At 48.9% G+C, this 17159-nt stretch overlaps 8 protein-coding genes across 8 annotated transcripts; 4 read left to right on the top strand and 4 right to left on the bottom strand.

Annotated features, from left to right (window-relative positions):
* Nucleotides 1-601: 601 nt before the first annotated feature.
* EDB91DRAFT_125747 (DUF1714 domain-containing protein) lies at nucleotides 602-2688 on the bottom strand. Its single transcript, XM_041324294.1, has 2 exons — nucleotides 1089-2688; nucleotides 602-1034 (listed from the first exon to the last, which is right to left on the bottom strand). Exon 1 carries the CDS (start codon nucleotides 2633-2635, stop codon nucleotides 1100-1102), a length of 1536 nt encoding a protein of 511 aa, XP_041179520.1. The 5' UTR covers nucleotides 2636-2688; the 3' UTR covers nucleotides 602-1034; nucleotides 1089-1099.
* EDB91DRAFT_1118912 (Cullin-domain-containing protein) lies at nucleotides 2662-5786 on the bottom strand. The gene is made up of 8 exons (XM_041318117.1): nucleotides 5514-5786; nucleotides 5370-5449; nucleotides 5139-5306; nucleotides 4202-5077; nucleotides 3970-4150; nucleotides 3458-3916; nucleotides 3174-3406; nucleotides 2662-3121 (listed from the first exon to the last, which is right to left on the bottom strand). The coding sequence occupies exons 1-8, from the start codon at nucleotides 5758-5760 to the stop codon at nucleotides 3044-3046; spliced, it is 2322 nt and encodes a 773-aa protein (XP_041179521.1). The 5' UTR covers nucleotides 5761-5786; the 3' UTR covers nucleotides 2662-3043.
* Nucleotides 5787-5830: 44 nt separating this feature from the next.
* EDB91DRAFT_125780 (UbiE/COQ5 methyltransferase) lies at nucleotides 5831-7100 on the bottom strand. Its single transcript, XM_041324315.1, has 3 exons — nucleotides 6474-7100; nucleotides 6214-6424; nucleotides 5831-6165 (listed from the first exon to the last, which is right to left on the bottom strand). Exons 1-3 carry the CDS (start codon nucleotides 6925-6927, stop codon nucleotides 5934-5936), a joined length of 897 nt encoding a protein of 298 aa, XP_041179522.1. The 5' UTR covers nucleotides 6928-7100; the 3' UTR covers nucleotides 5831-5933.
* EDB91DRAFT_125366 (mitochondrial ribosomal protein subunit L20-domain-containing protein) lies at nucleotides 6954-7805 on the top strand. Its single transcript, XM_041323685.1, has 2 exons — nucleotides 6954-7631; nucleotides 7681-7805. Exon 1 carries the CDS (start codon nucleotides 7045-7047, stop codon nucleotides 7588-7590), a length of 546 nt encoding a protein of 181 aa, XP_041179523.1. The 5' UTR covers nucleotides 6954-7044; the 3' UTR covers nucleotides 7591-7631; nucleotides 7681-7805.
* Nucleotides 7806-8204: 399 nt separating this feature from the next.
* On the top strand, nucleotides 8205-10581 carry EDB91DRAFT_1268184 (uncharacterized protein; the record flags this gene model as incomplete). Its single annotated transcript, XM_041324531.1, has 13 exons — nucleotides 8205-8372; nucleotides 8431-8460; nucleotides 8514-8658; nucleotides 8710-8773; nucleotides 8826-8885; nucleotides 8913-9012; nucleotides 9063-9206; nucleotides 9254-9454; nucleotides 9511-9571; nucleotides 9622-9722; nucleotides 9774-9892; nucleotides 9949-10249; nucleotides 10313-10581. The coding sequence occupies 13 exons, from the start codon at nucleotides 8205-8207 to the stop codon at nucleotides 10427-10429; spliced, it is 1611 nt and encodes a 536-aa protein (XP_041179524.1). The 3' UTR covers nucleotides 10430-10581.
* A 96-nt stretch (nucleotides 10582-10677) lies between these two features.
* Nucleotides 10678-12560, bottom strand: EDB91DRAFT_1118930 (cytidine deaminase-like protein). Its single transcript, XM_041318118.1, has 10 exons — nucleotides 12406-12560; nucleotides 12200-12352; nucleotides 11992-12137; nucleotides 11774-11960; nucleotides 11670-11724; nucleotides 11495-11618; nucleotides 11281-11469; nucleotides 11089-11233; nucleotides 10774-11003; nucleotides 10678-10722 (listed from the first exon to the last, which is right to left on the bottom strand). Exons 2-9 carry the CDS (start codon nucleotides 12219-12221, stop codon nucleotides 10774-10776), a joined length of 1098 nt encoding a protein of 365 aa, XP_041179525.1. The 5' UTR covers nucleotides 12222-12352; nucleotides 12406-12560; the 3' UTR covers nucleotides 10678-10722.
* A 129-nt stretch (nucleotides 12561-12689) lies between these two features.
* EDB91DRAFT_1049688 (glycosyl transferase family 4-domain-containing protein) lies at nucleotides 12690-14453 on the top strand (the record flags this gene model as incomplete). Its single annotated transcript, XM_041313481.1, has 7 exons — nucleotides 12690-12937; nucleotides 12988-13138; nucleotides 13190-13403; nucleotides 13455-13782; nucleotides 13834-14022; nucleotides 14080-14320; nucleotides 14379-14453. The coding sequence occupies 7 exons, from the start codon at nucleotides 12690-12692 to the stop codon at nucleotides 14451-14453; spliced, it is 1446 nt and encodes a 481-aa protein (XP_041179526.1).
* Nucleotides 14454-14866: 413 nt separating this feature from the next.
* Nucleotides 14867-17096, top strand: EDB91DRAFT_1268208 (isocitrate lyase icl; the record flags this gene model as incomplete). The annotated part of the gene is made up of 6 exons (XM_041324532.1): nucleotides 14867-15268; nucleotides 15326-15489; nucleotides 15546-15619; nucleotides 15713-16737; nucleotides 16795-16932; nucleotides 16983-17096. The coding sequence occupies exons 1-6, from the start codon at nucleotides 15206-15208 to the stop codon at nucleotides 17094-17096; spliced, it is 1578 nt and encodes a 525-aa protein (XP_041179527.1). The 5' UTR covers nucleotides 14867-15205.
* Nucleotides 17097-17159: the final 63 nt, after the last annotated feature.

Genomic DNA, 17159 nt, shown 5'->3' on the forward strand with positions numbered 1-17159 from the left:
CTAACATCACCGATCTTTAAAAAACATAGTACCTCTGGCAGCATAATTATCCGATGTATCGGCCATCCTACTCCGAGGAAATCAGAGAAGCAAAAGTTTTCAAAGTACTCTGACGCACTCATCCTCGAGGTGTGGAGATTTTTATATCCCACAGTCATTGAGTACGTTCACCCCGGGCGAGACTTCAGCGCGCGCTCAACTAATTCTTCTAATTGGTGGAGACTTAATTAAAGTGCGTAACAAACGGATTATCACAGCACTAGTACTGTCTTCCTTCGCAACCGATACTCCAAGGGCGTAGTTAATACCTCTCCGTAGTTGCCTCATTGCATGCACTGGCACCATCATCCAGCGTTTATTCTCATAATCCAATGGAAAATCACCATGCGGGTCAAGCACTGATTCAGATATCACTATCAATCCCTATAGATAGCCAATCCCAACTTTTTAAATTATATATGTCGAGCTTTTATTCCCTACGTAACAATCGTGGGTACCCTCTCTGCTTCGACACAATAACCCACAGCTTCTAAAAACACCCGAACTGCCAGTGTAGACCAGAAAAGAAGCCTAGGCCTATGTATCGTAACCGACTTCATTTACTGCATCCAAACCAAATGTCCCGAATCCAAATCTCACTTTTTGTCTCCTTATCGATGCCCTCTCAGACGTAAAGGCGTAGCATCAGCCCATACAGATAACTAATGAAATCCCGAGAATCTTCGACCGAACGCAAACGTCCGTTCTCCCAAACCTAGATCTCAATTCAAATTTCAAATCTTTCTGCCATCAAACTTCGAGCCTGGTAGTCACTTTGCCCCGTAACCACCCCAGTTACCGTGCACTAGCACACGGTCCAAGATCCGATCATATCAAGCTAGCGCGAGGTGTAAGCATCACTTTCATAAAGAGCAACATGACAAGCCTAAAAATGGGTACCCGCGACGCTCTGCTACAACTCATTCAAGGCCAGTCGTACGTACGTCAACACCAGCGACGTAATCGCGGTCTTACCGTGACTGACCTGCAGAACCCTATTTCAAATACCTCAGCACGTATATGACATGATAAGCTTGAGAATTATTCACCGCGCATCCTTTTATGATTTTGTCCGCTTCTTCTTCCTCGCTGTCAGCACCGTGATTACTGGAGGTCTGCCGTTACCAGCGCCTGTACCATCCCCGTCATCCCTTCTCGGCGGTAGGAGATTGTTCACCGCAATAGAACCAAATATGTACGAGTTGTATGTCTCCAGAGAAGCAACCGGCTCTGGAAATGGATTGGGAGATATGTCGACCATCGGCCTCTTGCCATTGACCAGACGAGGAGGAGGCGTTTTGGGAGGTGCTAGTGTGGTTCGACCACTGTCGGGTTCAGGCGTTCGTCGGCCCGATCTCTCTGGCGCAACAAGCGGACGAGGATTGGACTTTAAACCATCGCACAACCCTCGTATAGAATCTTCAATGACTTTTGTCGACCACACCGCCTTTTCCACAGATGGAAATTCATGGCTGGTCAGCAGTGACGTCAATACACGTTTGTTCATTTGCGAGGAAACCTGCCCTGGCTGGGGCGCAAGCGGCGAGACCTCGCTCATCGAGAGAGGCGTTGGTGTGGTAGCAGAGACAGCTACCACGAAAAAGCCCGTGACGGCCCCTGCTATACATTCCTGTCGGAACGACATTCGCTCCCAGAATTCTTCCGCAGACACCTTCTTTACTTCTTTATTCGTCTGTTCCTCTTTTTTGTTCCGACCTTCCTTCTTTTCTGGAGCATCGGCTGTTTCTTCTTCGTGTGCTTTTAAAGTATCCGCTCTTGGACGTTTTCGTTCGGGAGACCTGACACCATCCGCATCCGTTGTGTAAGCGATCTCGTCTATGAAGCGAGATTTGGGGTCATCATCGAATGACGGTATGCATTGCCCAAGATGACGCGAATCACCTCCCGAAGGACAAGGTAGGGGGATATCGTTCTGGGAGTAGGGATGTCCGTATGTCCAACTGGTCGTTGAACCTGTTGATGGGTATACCCTCTCCAGCGAGTGAAAGGCTTCAAACTCGCTGAGACCGGGTAGGATATAGTACAGTTTCGTACGGCAGGTCTCGCCCACTCGAGAAGCTAACTCGCTTGCGACGGTGTTAAATTGTCGCTTCCACCAAGCACAGAGCTTGATGTCGCTTAGGGGGCGCTTGTTTGGGTATTCTGAAGAGTTGGGGAATAGATATTGAGTTTGTGCTCGAGCAAACAGGTGAATCCAGAGATGGTCAACAGAGATGGGACGCGTAGCAGGGTCTGCATAGAAAAGTAGAAGTGCGCGAACGAGAGCTGGGGTGGGAGAGGGTGCTGTAGCTTGACCAGTAGAATCAACTTTCGAGATGTATAGGATTGCGCAGGACGTCGATGGGACGTTGTAGACGCATGCTTCAATTGCGGAGACGAATACGCGAGAGGAGTCAGGTGTGGTTTGTTCGGATAGCAGAATCAATATGTCCTGCAAATATGTCCTTGGTCGTGGATTTGCAAATGGAAAAAGGCCCCCGTGCTTTCTGGGTGATGAGACTAAGACATGGAGGTGAAACTCACGAGTGCCTGGTAGGCTGGACAGACCAGCTAGTAGTGCATCCCGCAAAGTCATGACTGTGAGCACGTGAGAATATGAGATTACTGCTCAGCGGCGAAGACCCGAATAGGCCGGGCAGGCAGTCACGGTCGGTAAGTAACCAACGCCGAAGATCCCTGTGGGGAGTTACGGCGCTGGGGCGCAGTTACGCCGTCCTGTGCAACAAAGCAGAGAAACACTGCCCTGTAATCACACACTCCCGAAGTCATCACCGACCTGCCAACTCGACCGCCACTGATAATCAATCAGAGATTGTAGATTATACATATACGCTCTTTCGCCATCGAGATATGAAAGGTGTATAAGAGGGGGACAATATCCATCCCTCTGGAATGCGGAATGCGGACAATGCGCGATATTAGGTTACAAGAAAGAGTGTATGATACAGGGGATTGGATTGGATTGCTTGATGAAAGACTAATATCATGCCACATATGCGAATGTATCTCTGGTGCCGTCCACCCGCTCAATGTATTCCTTCTCCAAAAGTGTGTCGATCGCCTTAAAAACACGGATAAGCAAACAGTCTAGCGAAGAAACGAGCAACTCTAACCTTCTTGATGTCGGGAATCTTTGGAGCGAATCGTTGCGAAATCTGAGAGATCACCTCTTGAATCAAGGGCTGGTTCTTCATCGTCTTGCGCGCTTTCATGATTCGGACGATGGTGGCCTGGATCACATATTTACGGTCTTCATCGACGGTCTTGAGCACCTCTGATGATTCAGCCTTCACCTCAGCCTTAATTGGCTGGTTTAAGTTGACACGGATCTTCTTAGACCTGAAGTCTAACGAGGGTATATTAGCATCACGGGAAACGCGAAAAAGGAAAACCATACTAGGGTTCAAATCATATTGATCGGTCTCCTCATTGATCAAAACCTTGGCCTTCACCAAAAGCGTAAGCACCTGCGACAAGATGTCCTTGCTGATTGCCGTCGCGGTAATCAACTCCTCCAATGATAGCGTATCATGTTTGTTGTACTGCAAAAGCACTGCCATTTGATAAGAACTGGTCATCAGGATGTACTTCTGATTGAGGTAGTTCGTCCTCAGCTCGTTCTTCGAGTAATTCCATAGCCAGGTCAGTTTGCGACCGGAATGCTTCGTCTGGTAGTACTTGGAGAAGCGGTCGTACGTGGCAAGAATCTCGGGAGGAATGATGAAATCGTTGTTGGGTGCGCTGAGCGGCCAGAAGTTCGTACCGAGAACCATGATGGAGAAGTTGATGTCCATGTCCTCGTGATTCTGCATACGCTCCTTAAACTGATCAGTAAGGTCTTTACTGAGACTCATGTCTATGAAAAGCAAATAAGCGACCAAAAGGTCATGGATGGAGGATGGATTATACCTGTGAACATTCTCTGCAGTTTGTTCGTGTACTCGAAACCACAAGCCTCCTTCAGCTTGGAGATCATGCTGGCCTCACTCTCGTCCGATGCAGACACGCCATGAATGAGACGCTTCGACAGTTTCGTAGCATAGAAAGTCTGGAAGACATCCTTATCCTCGATATACTTGAAAAGCACCATCTACGCATACAGATAAGAGATCAGCGCATGGGCCATCATCGAGGTACTTACAACGCGGTTCAAAGCACCTTCAAGGTCCTCCTCCTCAGCCATCTTGTTGTTTTTGCGAAGTAACATATCCGCGTGCTTGGCGAGCAATTCTGGTGACTTTGTCGTCGACGGGCCCGTTGCAGCATTGCGGTTGACGAATTCTCTACATGCCTTATCGAGAGATGCGACAAAGCCAGCCTCTCCCCTGAAGCTCCTCGTAACGGTTTCTGAGTTCTTGCGATGAACCTCAAGCAGTGCGTCGACGTATGCCTTGGGATCCAATACATCTGCACCCTCTGATCCTTCGCCGAAGAGTTTTGCAACAGCAGCTAGACCCGCCTTCTTCACATGTTCCTCAAATTTCTTTCTCAAAGGCTCCAGGCCTTCGGGTATGCGAGATAACAATGCGTACATCCTCTGCAGGTCTTCGTCTTTGTCAAAATCGAGCAAGCTTTGGAAGCTCTCCCACATAAGGTCAGAGTGCTGCCGGATCAGTACATGCTCGCATTTGCTGACGAGCTGCTTCCTCGTGTCAGTGTTCAGGTATCGGTCGACACGGTCCTCTTCTTCCTTCAAGCGCTCTTCGGCCTTTTTCAGATAGTCAGATACACTGCTCTCTGCGAGGAATGCCTCGGATTCCTGCTCGTAATACTTCTCGGTTGCATCCAGGAACGGCGTCTCCAGATGTTCCTTGTAGACGTCAAGGGACGCCTTGTTGATATCCGTCTCATCAAGACCAAGCGAAACGAATGAATCGACCACTTTTTTCACAAGACCCTGATCGATCGTCTCGCCATTTCTTTGGCGCTCGATCAATCGGAGGATAGCACCTGCGAGCTTCGTGTGCTTGCTCTGGACGTGGAGGAAGAAATTTGATTTCCATTGCACGAGGGCGAGCTGCGATAGGCCATGGGTATATGACGATCTGTGTGAAATGTGAATAAGAAGGATGACGCACCGTGTATACAGGGTAGACTCCTTTTCGACCTTCGTCTCGCTCTCGCTTCACCCAGTGGCGATTGAGGTATGTAAACAATCGATTGATGTAGTTGGCACCTGTTGTGTATCTGTCCCATTCACTGGCGTAGTATCGTAGGAGAGCTTCATCTTGGAGGCTATCGGATTGCTATAGAATGGATAAGAATGATTCCTGATCGCTCATGAGATCAGAAAAAAGGAGTCAACATACATCCTTGAGGAGCTTGAGATGGGTGATGAAATATCGAATGAGATTGTTATATAAATCCGAGCCCATCAGGTTAGCCCCTGCTGCTGAGGAGTCAGTCTGCGGTCTTATCACCACAGGTAAGCCAACACTGCCAATGACACTCACTTCTGCTGCCCGTCCCAACGGCATCACCAGTGGTACTATGCATGCGCGACGACGTGCAGTAGTTGTATGCCACTGTGTAGAGGCTCATGTACTTGGAGTAGGAGACGCCAGTCTGGAGCTTGGTCATGATATGGTCCACTCCCTCCTCGAGGAAAGCCCATGTTGTTGCAAGATCTGCCGTAGCAGGCGGCATAGGATGAGCAACATTGGCTGGTACGGTTGTTGTTATTGTTGTTGAAGACGACATGATGGTCGTGTGTGGAAAGGACAGCTGTCCTGAATCGTGAGTACGCTGGCAACTTAGGCGCGGCTGTGGCGCTGCCTCGCGTGCCTTTGCAAATTGTTTATTCAACTCGACAAAGGAAGGTAGACAGCAAATGGGTATTAGAATCGTAGTACGAGGAAAGGAGTATGCTATAACTAGATCTTTACTCCTGTGTGTATCGAGGCAATGCCTCCCCAGAGATCTGTCCAAGCACCACCATCAAAATCACCTCCTGTGGAGAAACCTGCATCTCTAATCATCTGCGCAAACTCAGGCTGACTTGGGAATTTGCGAATAGACTCTACCAAATACTGGTACGAATCCCGGTCGCCAGCTAGGATGGTTCCAAGCAGCGGGATGACCGTGAATGAATACTGGTCGTACAGTCTACAAACTAAATTAGAATTAGATGACAATGAAATGAAAGTCACTTACGTGCTCAGCAGTGGGTTATTAACCTTGCTGAATTCAAGGCACGCGAAGGTAGCGCCAGGCTTGAGAACCCGGTAGGCCTCACTTAGCACGGCAGGGATGGAAGTGCAGTTGCGGATACCAAATGTGATTGTGTACAAGTCATAGGAATCATCCTTGAACTGAGAAGGTGGTAGTTCTTGTGCATTTGCTTCGTGAAACGAAACCTGAGGTGCTGACAGATGTCATAAACTAGAGCACGTCGCAAGCACCGCATAGCTCACTATTGTGGTACATTGTCTTTTTGAACCTCGTGAATCCCTCCTTGAGCATCTGCGCGTTGATGTCCACGATTTCTACGGTAGTTTCTCTGTCTGCATATTTCTCCCTTGCGTGATCCAGAATACGGAGAGCGATGTCGCCTGTTCCTCCTGCAACGTCTATGCACCGAAGGGGACCTTTGCGACCCGGTTTGAGCGTATCTACGAAGGAGTCTTTCCACAGTCTGTGTACGCCAAGAGAGCTGGCGTCGTTCATCAAGTCATATTTTGATGCGACAGAGTCGAAAACATCCTTCACAAGTGATTCCTTCGACTCCTCTGGAACTGTCCTGAAGCCAAACGAAGCCGTCCGACCAGAGGGATTTGATGAGCGAAGTGCGGGATGGTTATGAATAAGGCGGCATCCCGACAGCTGAAGCCGCTTGCTAGGTAGTCGGATTGACCTTGTTACCTGCATAGTCGAATGAACTTTTAGAGTCGAACGCGTCCGTCCGCTTATAGGATAGCAAAGTTATGTAAGCGTCGTTTGTCGTTGCACTAATTTCAAAGTAACTTGTTTGACGCGACAACCCAAATGCTGAAGCCACGGTTATCATTCTGCTTCTCCCGCAGCTATGCAACTCGTATCGCAGAAAAGCCCCCTGCGCGTTTTCCAGATCCATTGCTGAACCATCCGAATGTTGTTGTCAAAACACTCAAGGACGAGAACTTGACCTTTATCCATCGTCCTCCCCCAACAGCGCCCTCACCTCATTCAACAACTTTAGCTCCCGCTTCTCCTTTGCTCAAGTCTCCAACACCGCTCAATAAACGTGCACCCATGCCACCATTGTTGCGGCCTTCAGCATATAATGCTGCACCATCACGAATGTTGGACGAGGACATGAAGCAGCTACGAAAACTGAGGCTGTCTAATCCAGAAAAATACAGCCGTGCTAAACTTGCAAGGATGTTTAAGTGCACGCCAAATTTTGTGTCCAAAATTGCTGCTCTTCCCAGACCCCAACGGAAGGAGTTCGCCAGGAAGATGGAGGTGGAGCACGAGACTGTGAGGGAGCAGTGGGGAGAGAAGAAGTCTACTTTTGTCGCTATCAAACAGAAACGCCGTGAATTCTGGTGATATGGGCCTAGCGGACAGAGCCCCATGGAGAACATATCTTGGTCCGTTTCCCAGGTCTGTAACCATTTATGCGCGACTAACTTATTCTAGTGTGGCAGACTTTAATAGGATATGTCCAGTATAGTCGGGTAGTCTGAGATGATTCTGCTCATCTTACACCAATCAAGTTTCACGTTGACTCATCCTAGTGTGACGGAGACCGAGAAACGTGTTCCGTATATTTCCGTTTTTCCGACTCTTGTCATTGGGTTGATTTCCAAATTTGGAACACAACAAACCATGTCGTTCCACTTCTCTCCAGGGTTCAAAATGAGCCGATTTTCATACTGGTCGCCCCAACAGCAGAGCATCTAGTCCTTCCCCGTGGTCCAATAACATCAATTTATCATCTCACATCACGAAAATTTTGCCGAGGTTACAAAACTTCCCCAAATCCTTTTTATAGAACCGGGTGGATACACTGGTTTTTTTTAAAGGCTTCGCGATTTCCTCCTCACAGCTTGTGCCGAGCAGTTAAAATCTGAATGCTTTATCGTCCCATTCGAATTCGATCTTCCTATAAAGCTGCACTAGCTTCTCCATTAACTCGTTCATCACGTTTCAACTTCCACACCATGTCCCCTTCTCGTTTTCCTCCCAATTTTACTGAAACTGACCACCGTCAGCGCTCTCTCTTGCAATTGCGCTCCAAACAACTTGGTCTTGAAAAATACATCTTTCTAAATGGCCTCAAAGGCCGTGACTCTGACCTATTCTATGACATTTTGCTTGAGAACATGCAAGTAAGCTGCCCTCATCGTCTCGTGTAAAACCGGGACTGAGGTGTTTTCAATTACTCAGGAAATGATTCCCATCTTGTATACACCAACTGTAAGCCGTTCCGACCTGGTCGTGTGACCATACTTAAGAACCGTTCTCCAAAGGTTGGAGATGCCTGTGTCAACTACTCCCATATTTGGAGGCGACCTGAGGGTCTATATGTCTCCATTGAAGACAAAGGTCGCATTCGTAATGTTTTGGCAACTTGGCCGAACTTCCCCGACGGCCGCATAGCTGTCGTCACCGATGGTGGGCTGAATTGGCGTTCGATGTTATCTACCTTCCTAACCAAACAATCAGGTTCCCGTATCCTTGGCTTGGGCGATCTTGGCGCAAATGGCCTGCCCATCAGTATTGGCAAATTGTTAGTGTTTACACTCTTCCAGAAGGTCCCTCACGTGAACACAACTACCCAGGGATCTCTACATCGCTGGAGCCGGCATCAAACCATCCTCTACCGCAAGTCCATGCTGTTAGTATCTCATGCACTCAATTGACCCTAGCCAGGTCCCGATTTGCCTGGACCTGGGTACAAATACTCAACGCTACCTTGATGATCCTCTCTACATCGGCGTTCGCCGCCCACGCCCAAACGGTCCAGAAGTATGTCCCTCACAACCACCTGCGCGCCCATAAATTCACACATGTTTCAGATGGACGAATTCATGGATGAGTTCATGGAAGCCATGAAAGAAGTCTTCCCTACCCTACTAGTACAATTCGAAGACTTCTCAACAGACAACGCATTCAAATACCTCGACCGCTACCGTCATCAGTATCGTGTTTTCAACGATGATGTCAGTCGATCAACATTCCACTCTCGTTTGTACTGACCCCTGTGCAGATTCAAGGCACAGGATCCGTAATCTTGTCAGGCTTCACAAATGCTGCCCGTTTGTCTTCTGCCGCTTCCGGCCTACCGCCATCAGATCACAAGATCTTGTTCTTCGGAGCCGGTTCTGCAGGTATCGGCGTTGCGAAGCAATTGTTGTCCTTCTTTACCTTGTCTGGCCTGAGTCCTGAAGAAGCAAGGTCTCGAATCTACGTGAGCCAAGCCACATTCGAAGGTCATGTGAATTTGTTACTCAATAATCCCGTTAGACTGTGGATTCAAAAGGTCTTATTACTGCCGACCGCAACGGGCTCCAAGAACACAAGAAGTGTACGAAGATATATCTACCCTATTTTCTACAAACTAAACAGTAATTGCAGTCTTCGCACGGACCGATTACGAGGGTCCTCCATTGACCGACCTCGTTGACATCATTAACTACGTCAAGCCCACCGCCTTGCTCGGTCTTAGCACCCTCAGAGTACGCCTCCCCGTTATAGCTGAACCTTTCAGAACCTCACTTCCTTTCCAGAATGCATTCTCTGAGCAAGTCGTCAAAACGATGAGTGCTCTGAACAAGCGTCCCATCATCTTCCCCTTGTCAAATCCCGTCGCGCTATGTGAATTGGACTACTCAGATGCCATCGAATGGTGAGTCAACAAAGCTCTCGCAGCATGGTCGATATTAACAATCCTCGCCTACAAAGGACCAATGGCCAGGTGATTTTCGCGTCGGGTAGCCCGTACAATCCCTTCTCCTATGGTGGTGTGACGCACGAGCCTGGACAAGGAAACAACATGTACATCTTCCCCGGTATCGGTCTCGGTTCGATCCTCTCCCGGACTCGCCACGTATCGGACGCCATGGTCGAACAGGCAGCGATCGCGCTTGCCACCTCCTTGACCGAGGAAGAGAGGGCTGCCGAATTGGTATACCCTCGTCTTGCGCGCATCAGGGACATCAGTGCCCAGGTCGCATTTGCTGTCATCAGACAAGCACAAAAAGATGTAAGGGGGAACAAACATCCACGCACGAGCAGGGAACTGACGGACCTCTTTGTACTCCTCTAGAAATTGGATGATAATGCTTATCTCCGCACTCTTCCCGATTCTGATCTTTTGGGACTCATTCATGATAAGATGTGGCAGCCACCTGCGCTGCAGGTGCGTTCGTTCACACGGCTTTGAGTGGGTTATTCGATCAGGGGGATGGGGTTTAAGCGAATTTATTGGCCTGAGACTGTTGGGACGGACGACGGAGAATGCGGGAGCGCGACGGAATGGTCTATTTTTGAACTGTTGTTATTGCATGTGCCATGCTATCATTGCTTTCCCCGGCCGATTCATCGTTGCCCACCGAGCAGAATGTATTGTAGATTGTGTCACTAGAAGAATCTAGAAGTAGAATCATGAATTGCTTGTGATGGCAGGGTAACCTAATCTCCGAATGATGATCGTGGTACTAATGAGCATCTAGATATCTATCTGTGGATCAGGCATCTATTTGATCATCAAGATGTGCTGGGGCTGCGCTAGCCGTCTCTTGATCTCCAGTGCGCGATGCTGTACCGGTGATTGACACCCTTGAGCGCAGGCAGACATGCAGTTCCACCGCATCCTCCTGTCTGTGGCATAGGGACGATGTAGAAAACCTCTTTGACGCGCGAATGCAGTAGCGCCATGCTGCACATAATACATGGTTCATGGGTTATAAAAAGGGTTAACCCAGTCAGCAGATAATTCGTGCCATTGCACGATGTATCTGAGATTCCGAGGCTGCCGTCAGAAGGCAGAAGCCATGGGCGTCAAGGGGTCAGGTGGGATATCAGTGGGGGCCGTTAATGCACGCCAATCGGCGATGTCGCGAATGATGTTCATTGCAGCATGGCGCAGAGGATGGCCAGTGGATATACGCGTGTCTTTGGCTGTAAATGACCGAGGTAATTGAGCTTCGTCTTCAAAGGGCCTGGGCACGTGTGCAACAACCGGAAGCTGATCAATTGTGAGCAAGTTTTCTCATCCCAGATCTTGAAACGAACCTCGTCACTCGATGTTGTCTGAGCACTCTCTCGTAAAATGTGACTAATGGCATCACGAGCCCATTGAACTTTTGCAATAGACCATTTTTCAGGCTCCCACTTCCGTCGTGGTGCGTATACAGTTGGCCACAACGTATTTTTTAAAAGAAGCGATGTCTGTGTTAAAGCGGGATTGCAGGGGACAGGCACCTGATATGGATCCCCTGATATCGACGTTCTGAGGAAGTAAGGGAGCAGAAGGCAAGACACTGAGAAGGAGTGTGGAGATACGATCTTTCTTCCGGATGCGTTTGAGGTGTGATAGAATATCACTCTCGAGACCTGACCGTTTCAGCCAACTAACGACTTTGAGTGGTGGTTGGCGACATTGGAGCGAAGAATAGTCTCACTTTAACATTGTCGCTATGTGTTTCGAGTCCGGGATGTCAACCGCCCAGGCCTGCACTAAACGAGGGGGTCACTCTCAACTTTCGCAAGGCTGGGCTGATCTTACTTGTTCTGATGTCTTCCATGGACTCCTCTTCTTCATCTATTTGAAGCTTCTTCCAAATGAACGGAAGAGCCTCGCCCTCCAGAATAACGTCCGAGTCGCCAGTATTTCGTGGTTCAGCCTCATCCACTTCGCTATCGATAGCCAGGATATCAAGAAAATCAGATTGGCCGTGTTGGTCGAAGGGAGACTTGAGGTTCCAAGTTTTCTGTGGTGCCCACAGGATCAAACCAGAGTTTATGACCGTAGAAGATACACAACTCTTCGTCGGGGTTGATTCTCCTTGTAGACGTGTACCTGATACACTCATGAGCAGAATCAAACGTGTATGTCACATTTGGGTGGGTTGAATGATTGAAAAGGGAGCCTAAGTAGCACCGGGACGTGTTTTATTGAGTAAACGATGATGGTGCGCAGAACGAATCTCACCGAGACCAAGGGCAAGAGCCATCCGTCCATCTCGCCATTTAAACGTGTAATGATCCAGGATCGTATGTCTACCATGATCCTCGTATTCAGATCTGGTGAAAAGTAGCACAGGGCTAATTTCGATCACAGTTTGTGGTGGTATAACACGAGATGCTGCCAATTAAATTTCGTCTTCGAATTTTGTTCCAAGAACTGAGATTGCTCACCATAAACACCCCTTCCCTTGCCTTCTGCAGTCTTTATGTAGCACTCTTCACGGTTCAAGACCCAGTCATTCTGGGGCGACAAATTTTGCGTAGATAGTTCCCCTGAGCTGATCGAAGCGTTGTCTGAAGTAGTGGCCGTAATTGGTAGAGCAGCCATCTCACGTGTTGAAACGTGACCACGTCCTGACAGTGACACGCGACGCCCATACTTATGGCGGTGTAAGGAGATCTTCACTGACAAGAACACCACCTATTCTACAGGGCAGGACTCTGGCGGGCAAGCCATGGCACCTCCTCTATCCCCCAGACCACTCCCTAACATCTTACTTATATCCCTAATACCGGTAGCTTCATGGTTTGTCATTCGTCCTTTACTTGACCCCGTCCCTCCCCTGCCAGCCCTATGGGCATCTGCTGGATTCTCCATATTTGCGTTCCTTGCAGCGCTTTACCTAGTCCCCGCACTCGGACCAACTTTTGTGAAAGCCAACCTCAAAGGGAAGGACCTCTTGAAAGTCTATTCTGATCCTATGTTCGTGCCATTGAACGAGGGCAAAGACGAAAGCTGACGTGCATCTCAAGACCAGAGAGTCAAGGCCTCGTCTGCGCGTCAATATACATTCTGCTATTAATATTGTTCATTCCTTTCCCATTCTCCACCTCCATCGCGAGCCTTTCGGGCGGGGGAAGCAAAATCGAAGGCTTGCTGGGCGCCGCCTCTCTACATCATGAGGTTAGTACCTCATCAGGTTTGAACAAAGCATTTTTGTGACGAGCAGTAAAGCTATCTGTATATCTGTCATCATTGCTATCGCTCTTAATGGCAATTCTGTTGGGGTTCCTCGACGATGTATTCGACATTCGATGGAGACATAAACTGCCTATCCCGCTCATTGCCGCCATACCGCTATTGATGGTCTACTATGCTGAAGGAGGGAATACTCATGTAGTCGTGCCTATTCCTCTTCGGCCATTTCTTGGCCTTCTTGTCAACCTAGGTTTGTAATTTCAATGCAATGTCGGTCGTGATAATCTCAAGCTACCTTCAGGTCCCTTGTATTACCTCTACATGTCACTCCTTTCGACATTCACCACGAATAGCATCAATATTCTTGCTGGAATCAATGGCTCTGAAGTCAGCCAGGCATTGATCATTGCCGTCTCGGTTATTATCAACGATCTTTTATACCTGCCCTTGCCATTTGACTTCCGTATACCCTTACACCTTCTCGGCAGTCAAATGGAAGTCGAAGTTGGTGGCGCCTGGCATGCAGGAATGGCCTATGGAAGTAGCGAACTCGTTATGAGACACCTCTTCAGTCTGTACTTCATGCTTCCTCTCGTAGGGGTGTGTCTTGGGTTTATGTACCATAACTGGTGAGTGCGCATGATCCGTAAGTCATTATTTCTAATTATCCATGTTCTTAGGTATCCTGCGCGTGCGTTCCCTGGAGACACACTCTGTTATGTCACTGGAATGGCTTTCTCCGTGGTTGGAATACAAGCACACTTCTCCAAGACCCTGCTTCTATTCTTTATTCCTCAGATTTTCAATTTCCTGCTCTCATGTCCTCAGCTCTTCGGCATTGTGCCGTGCCCTAGACATCGCGTTCCAAGGTTCTACCACGATTTTGAGACACCAAGTCCGTCATTAACCAGCCTATGATATTTCAGATTCGTTCCTGATACCAATTTGCTGTACCCCTCAAAAACCATCTTTGACAAACAGCCTGCTACCAGGCTCGCGTCTCTTACCCTTCGTATACTTGCCACACTCGGCCTGACAGAGCTGACTATGGACCCAACAAGCGGAGCTATCCTTGAAGCCACCAATCTGACGATCCTCAACTTCCTTCTCTTGCGTCTGGGTCCGATGCACGAGAAGAGGCTCGTTCAGGTACTTATGTGTACTCAGGTATGTCGAATTAACACAAGACCGTTCGTCGCTGAAGCTGGCAATCCTTTTCGTACAGATCGCGGGCAGTATCTTTGCTTTTACGATACGCTACGGTTTAGCTGGCCTTGTCTATGATGGTGACAGGCGATGATGTATATGCTATTGACAGCGATTCGCATAATGATTTAGACGAATGCAAGCCTGGCTGTGGGGCACCTATAACGGGTTGCCTGCCCCTGGACACAGCGGCTATATCTGAACAACGCGCGCCAGTTGTCGTCAGTGACCAGCAGCGGGGAGGTATCTAGAATACTTAGATAACCATACATTGTATTCCAAGGACATAAAACGCTTTCCGTCATTGCGCAGAGGGTAGTGACCCTGAGTTTTTCTGCAGCATCGACCCTGCAACCCCGAGTTGTTTGGGCGTGGAGGTTATGACAGGTGTCGGGTGTTTCCATCAACCACCAAATATATATGTCATTTAAGCTTTTGGTTTAGTGCCTCTGTAGTGACACAATCTATGAACTGCATCAGTCTGCACGCCATTACTAGTCTGCAAGTCGGCCGAGTGAGTTGCAGTGATTTGGTGCGTAGCTCGGCTTTCAACAAGGTCAGTTCCGCTGAAAGTCCGTATAACGCCGCCGCCTTTGTGTCCTACGGAACATGTTTCGGGAGATAGAGCGTAATCACGAGCTTTTAGATTCCCGCTCCTTAGGACCTTCCGCTCTCCAGTCGAGTGTACCGATTTGCACCACAGAAAATGTTATTGGTGGAATCACATGTCTCAGTGGAACATTCGTACCTCGGCCGCTGCTTGGCCACTAAATAGATTTTCCTTCTGCCTTTTAACGACAGCCCGTATTCTATTTCTACTACCCTCAATCATCCTCCCATATTGCCATGACACACGCTGAGCGCGCCGCTTTCCAGGCTGAGGTCGCCGAGGTCGAACGGTGGTTCAAGGTGAGCCCCTAAACTGCAAGGAGTGAGTTGTAGTATTGAACAGTGTCGAACATGAAGAGCCCGCGCTTCGCCAGAGTGAAGCGACCATATTCCGCTGCTGAAGTCGTCGCGAAGCGGGGTAGCATCCCCATTAAGTATCCTTCCGAGATACAAGGAAAGAAGCTCTTCGCCCTGCTCTCCGAGCACGCCAAGAATGGTACACCATCGCACACATACGGAGCGTAAGTGACCTCCATACGATACCTCTGCGTGTCAGCTGTTGATGGAAGGTGTATAGTCTAGACCCTGTGCAAGTTACTCAGATGGCCAAGTACCTCGAGACAATATATGTTTCTGGTTGGCAATCCTCCAGTACGGCTTCAGTCTACCAACGAACCCGGCCCCGATCTTGCTGGTACGCGCCTTTGCTCTGGGGATTACATATTTTCCTTAACTTTTATCCAGATTACCCCTCAAATACGGTTCCTAACAAGGTTGAGCATCTTTTCATGGCACAGCTCTTCCATGACCGTAAACAACACGAGGCTCGCTCGAACATGTCCGAGGCAGAGCTTGCTGCAACTCCAGCCATTGACTATCTTCGCCCCCTTGTTGCCGATGCCGATACTGGACATGGTGGCCTCACTGCCATTATGAAGCTTACCAAGATGTTCGTTGAAAAAGGTGCAGCCGGTATCCATATCGAGGACCAAGCACCTGGGACGAAGAAGTGCGGACACATGGCGGGCAAGGTTCTTGTGCCCATATCTGAGCACATCAACCGCCTCGTTGCCATTCGTCTTCAATACGACATTATGGGCGTCGAGAATTTAGTCATTGCACGGACTGATTCAGAAGCTGCTACCCTGATTACCTCAAACATTGATGACCGCGACCACCCCTTCATTTTCGGCTCCACAAACGCGGATCTCCCTCCTCTTGTGAATGTCATGACCGACGCTGAGAATGCTGGGAAGTCTGGTGATGACCTGCAGGCAGTTGAGGATGCTTGGACTGCATCCGCAAACTTGCAGTTGTTCTCGGAGACCTTGGCTAATGCCCTGACCGCACAAGGGTCATCGAAGGCTACCGTTGATCGATTCATCTCTCGTGTTGCGCACTCGTCATACCCTCAAGCAGTAGTTATCGCACAGAGAGAATTTGGTCTCAAGTCTGTACCCTACTGGAACTGGGACACGCCCCGGACCCGGGAAGGGTTCTATCGCTACCAAGGTGGCACCCAGTGCGCAATTCAACGGTCTATTGAGTACGCACCATATGCCGATGCCTTGTGGATGGAAACAAAGAAACCTATCTTGTCTCAAGCCCGCGAGTTCGCACACGGTGTTCACGCCGCACGCCCAGGTCACTGGTTGTCGTACAACCTCAGCCCTTCATTCAACTGGGAAGCCGCTGGCCTAAACAGCCAGGATATGAAAGCCTTTGTCTGGGAGCTAGGTAAACTCGGCTTCGTCTGGCAATTTATCACGGTCAGTATCTGAAGAAACATGAAGTAACCTTTAAACTGACTGGACCTTCCCTGTCAGCTCGGCGGTTTGCACTCCAATGCATACATAAGCGATCTCTTCGCTCGTTCATATGCGACGGAAGGTATGAAAGCTTACGTGGAGATTATTCAGAGCAAAGAGCGCGAGATTGACTGCGATGTCTTGACGCATCAAAAGGTTTGCCATTATCACCTCATTCACGCGCTCTGAAACTAATACTTTAATAGTGGAGTGGTGCCGACTACGCCGACAATCTCATAAAGACTGTCACCGGTGGCGTATCTTCCACAGCAGCGATGGGCAAGGGTGTCACCGAAGACCAGTTCAAGGCCAAACTGTGATCCACTGCACTCATGGTCGTCTTAGAACACGTTCTGTCTTCATCGCATTTACAAAATTTACAA

The sequence above is a fragment of the Suillus paluster genome (assembly GCF_016628075.1).
Source record: "Suillus paluster strain FC165 chromosome Unknown EDB91scaffold_13, whole genome shotgun sequence".
NCBI lineage: Eukaryota > Fungi > Basidiomycota > Agaricomycetes > Boletales > Suillaceae > Suillus > Suillus paluster.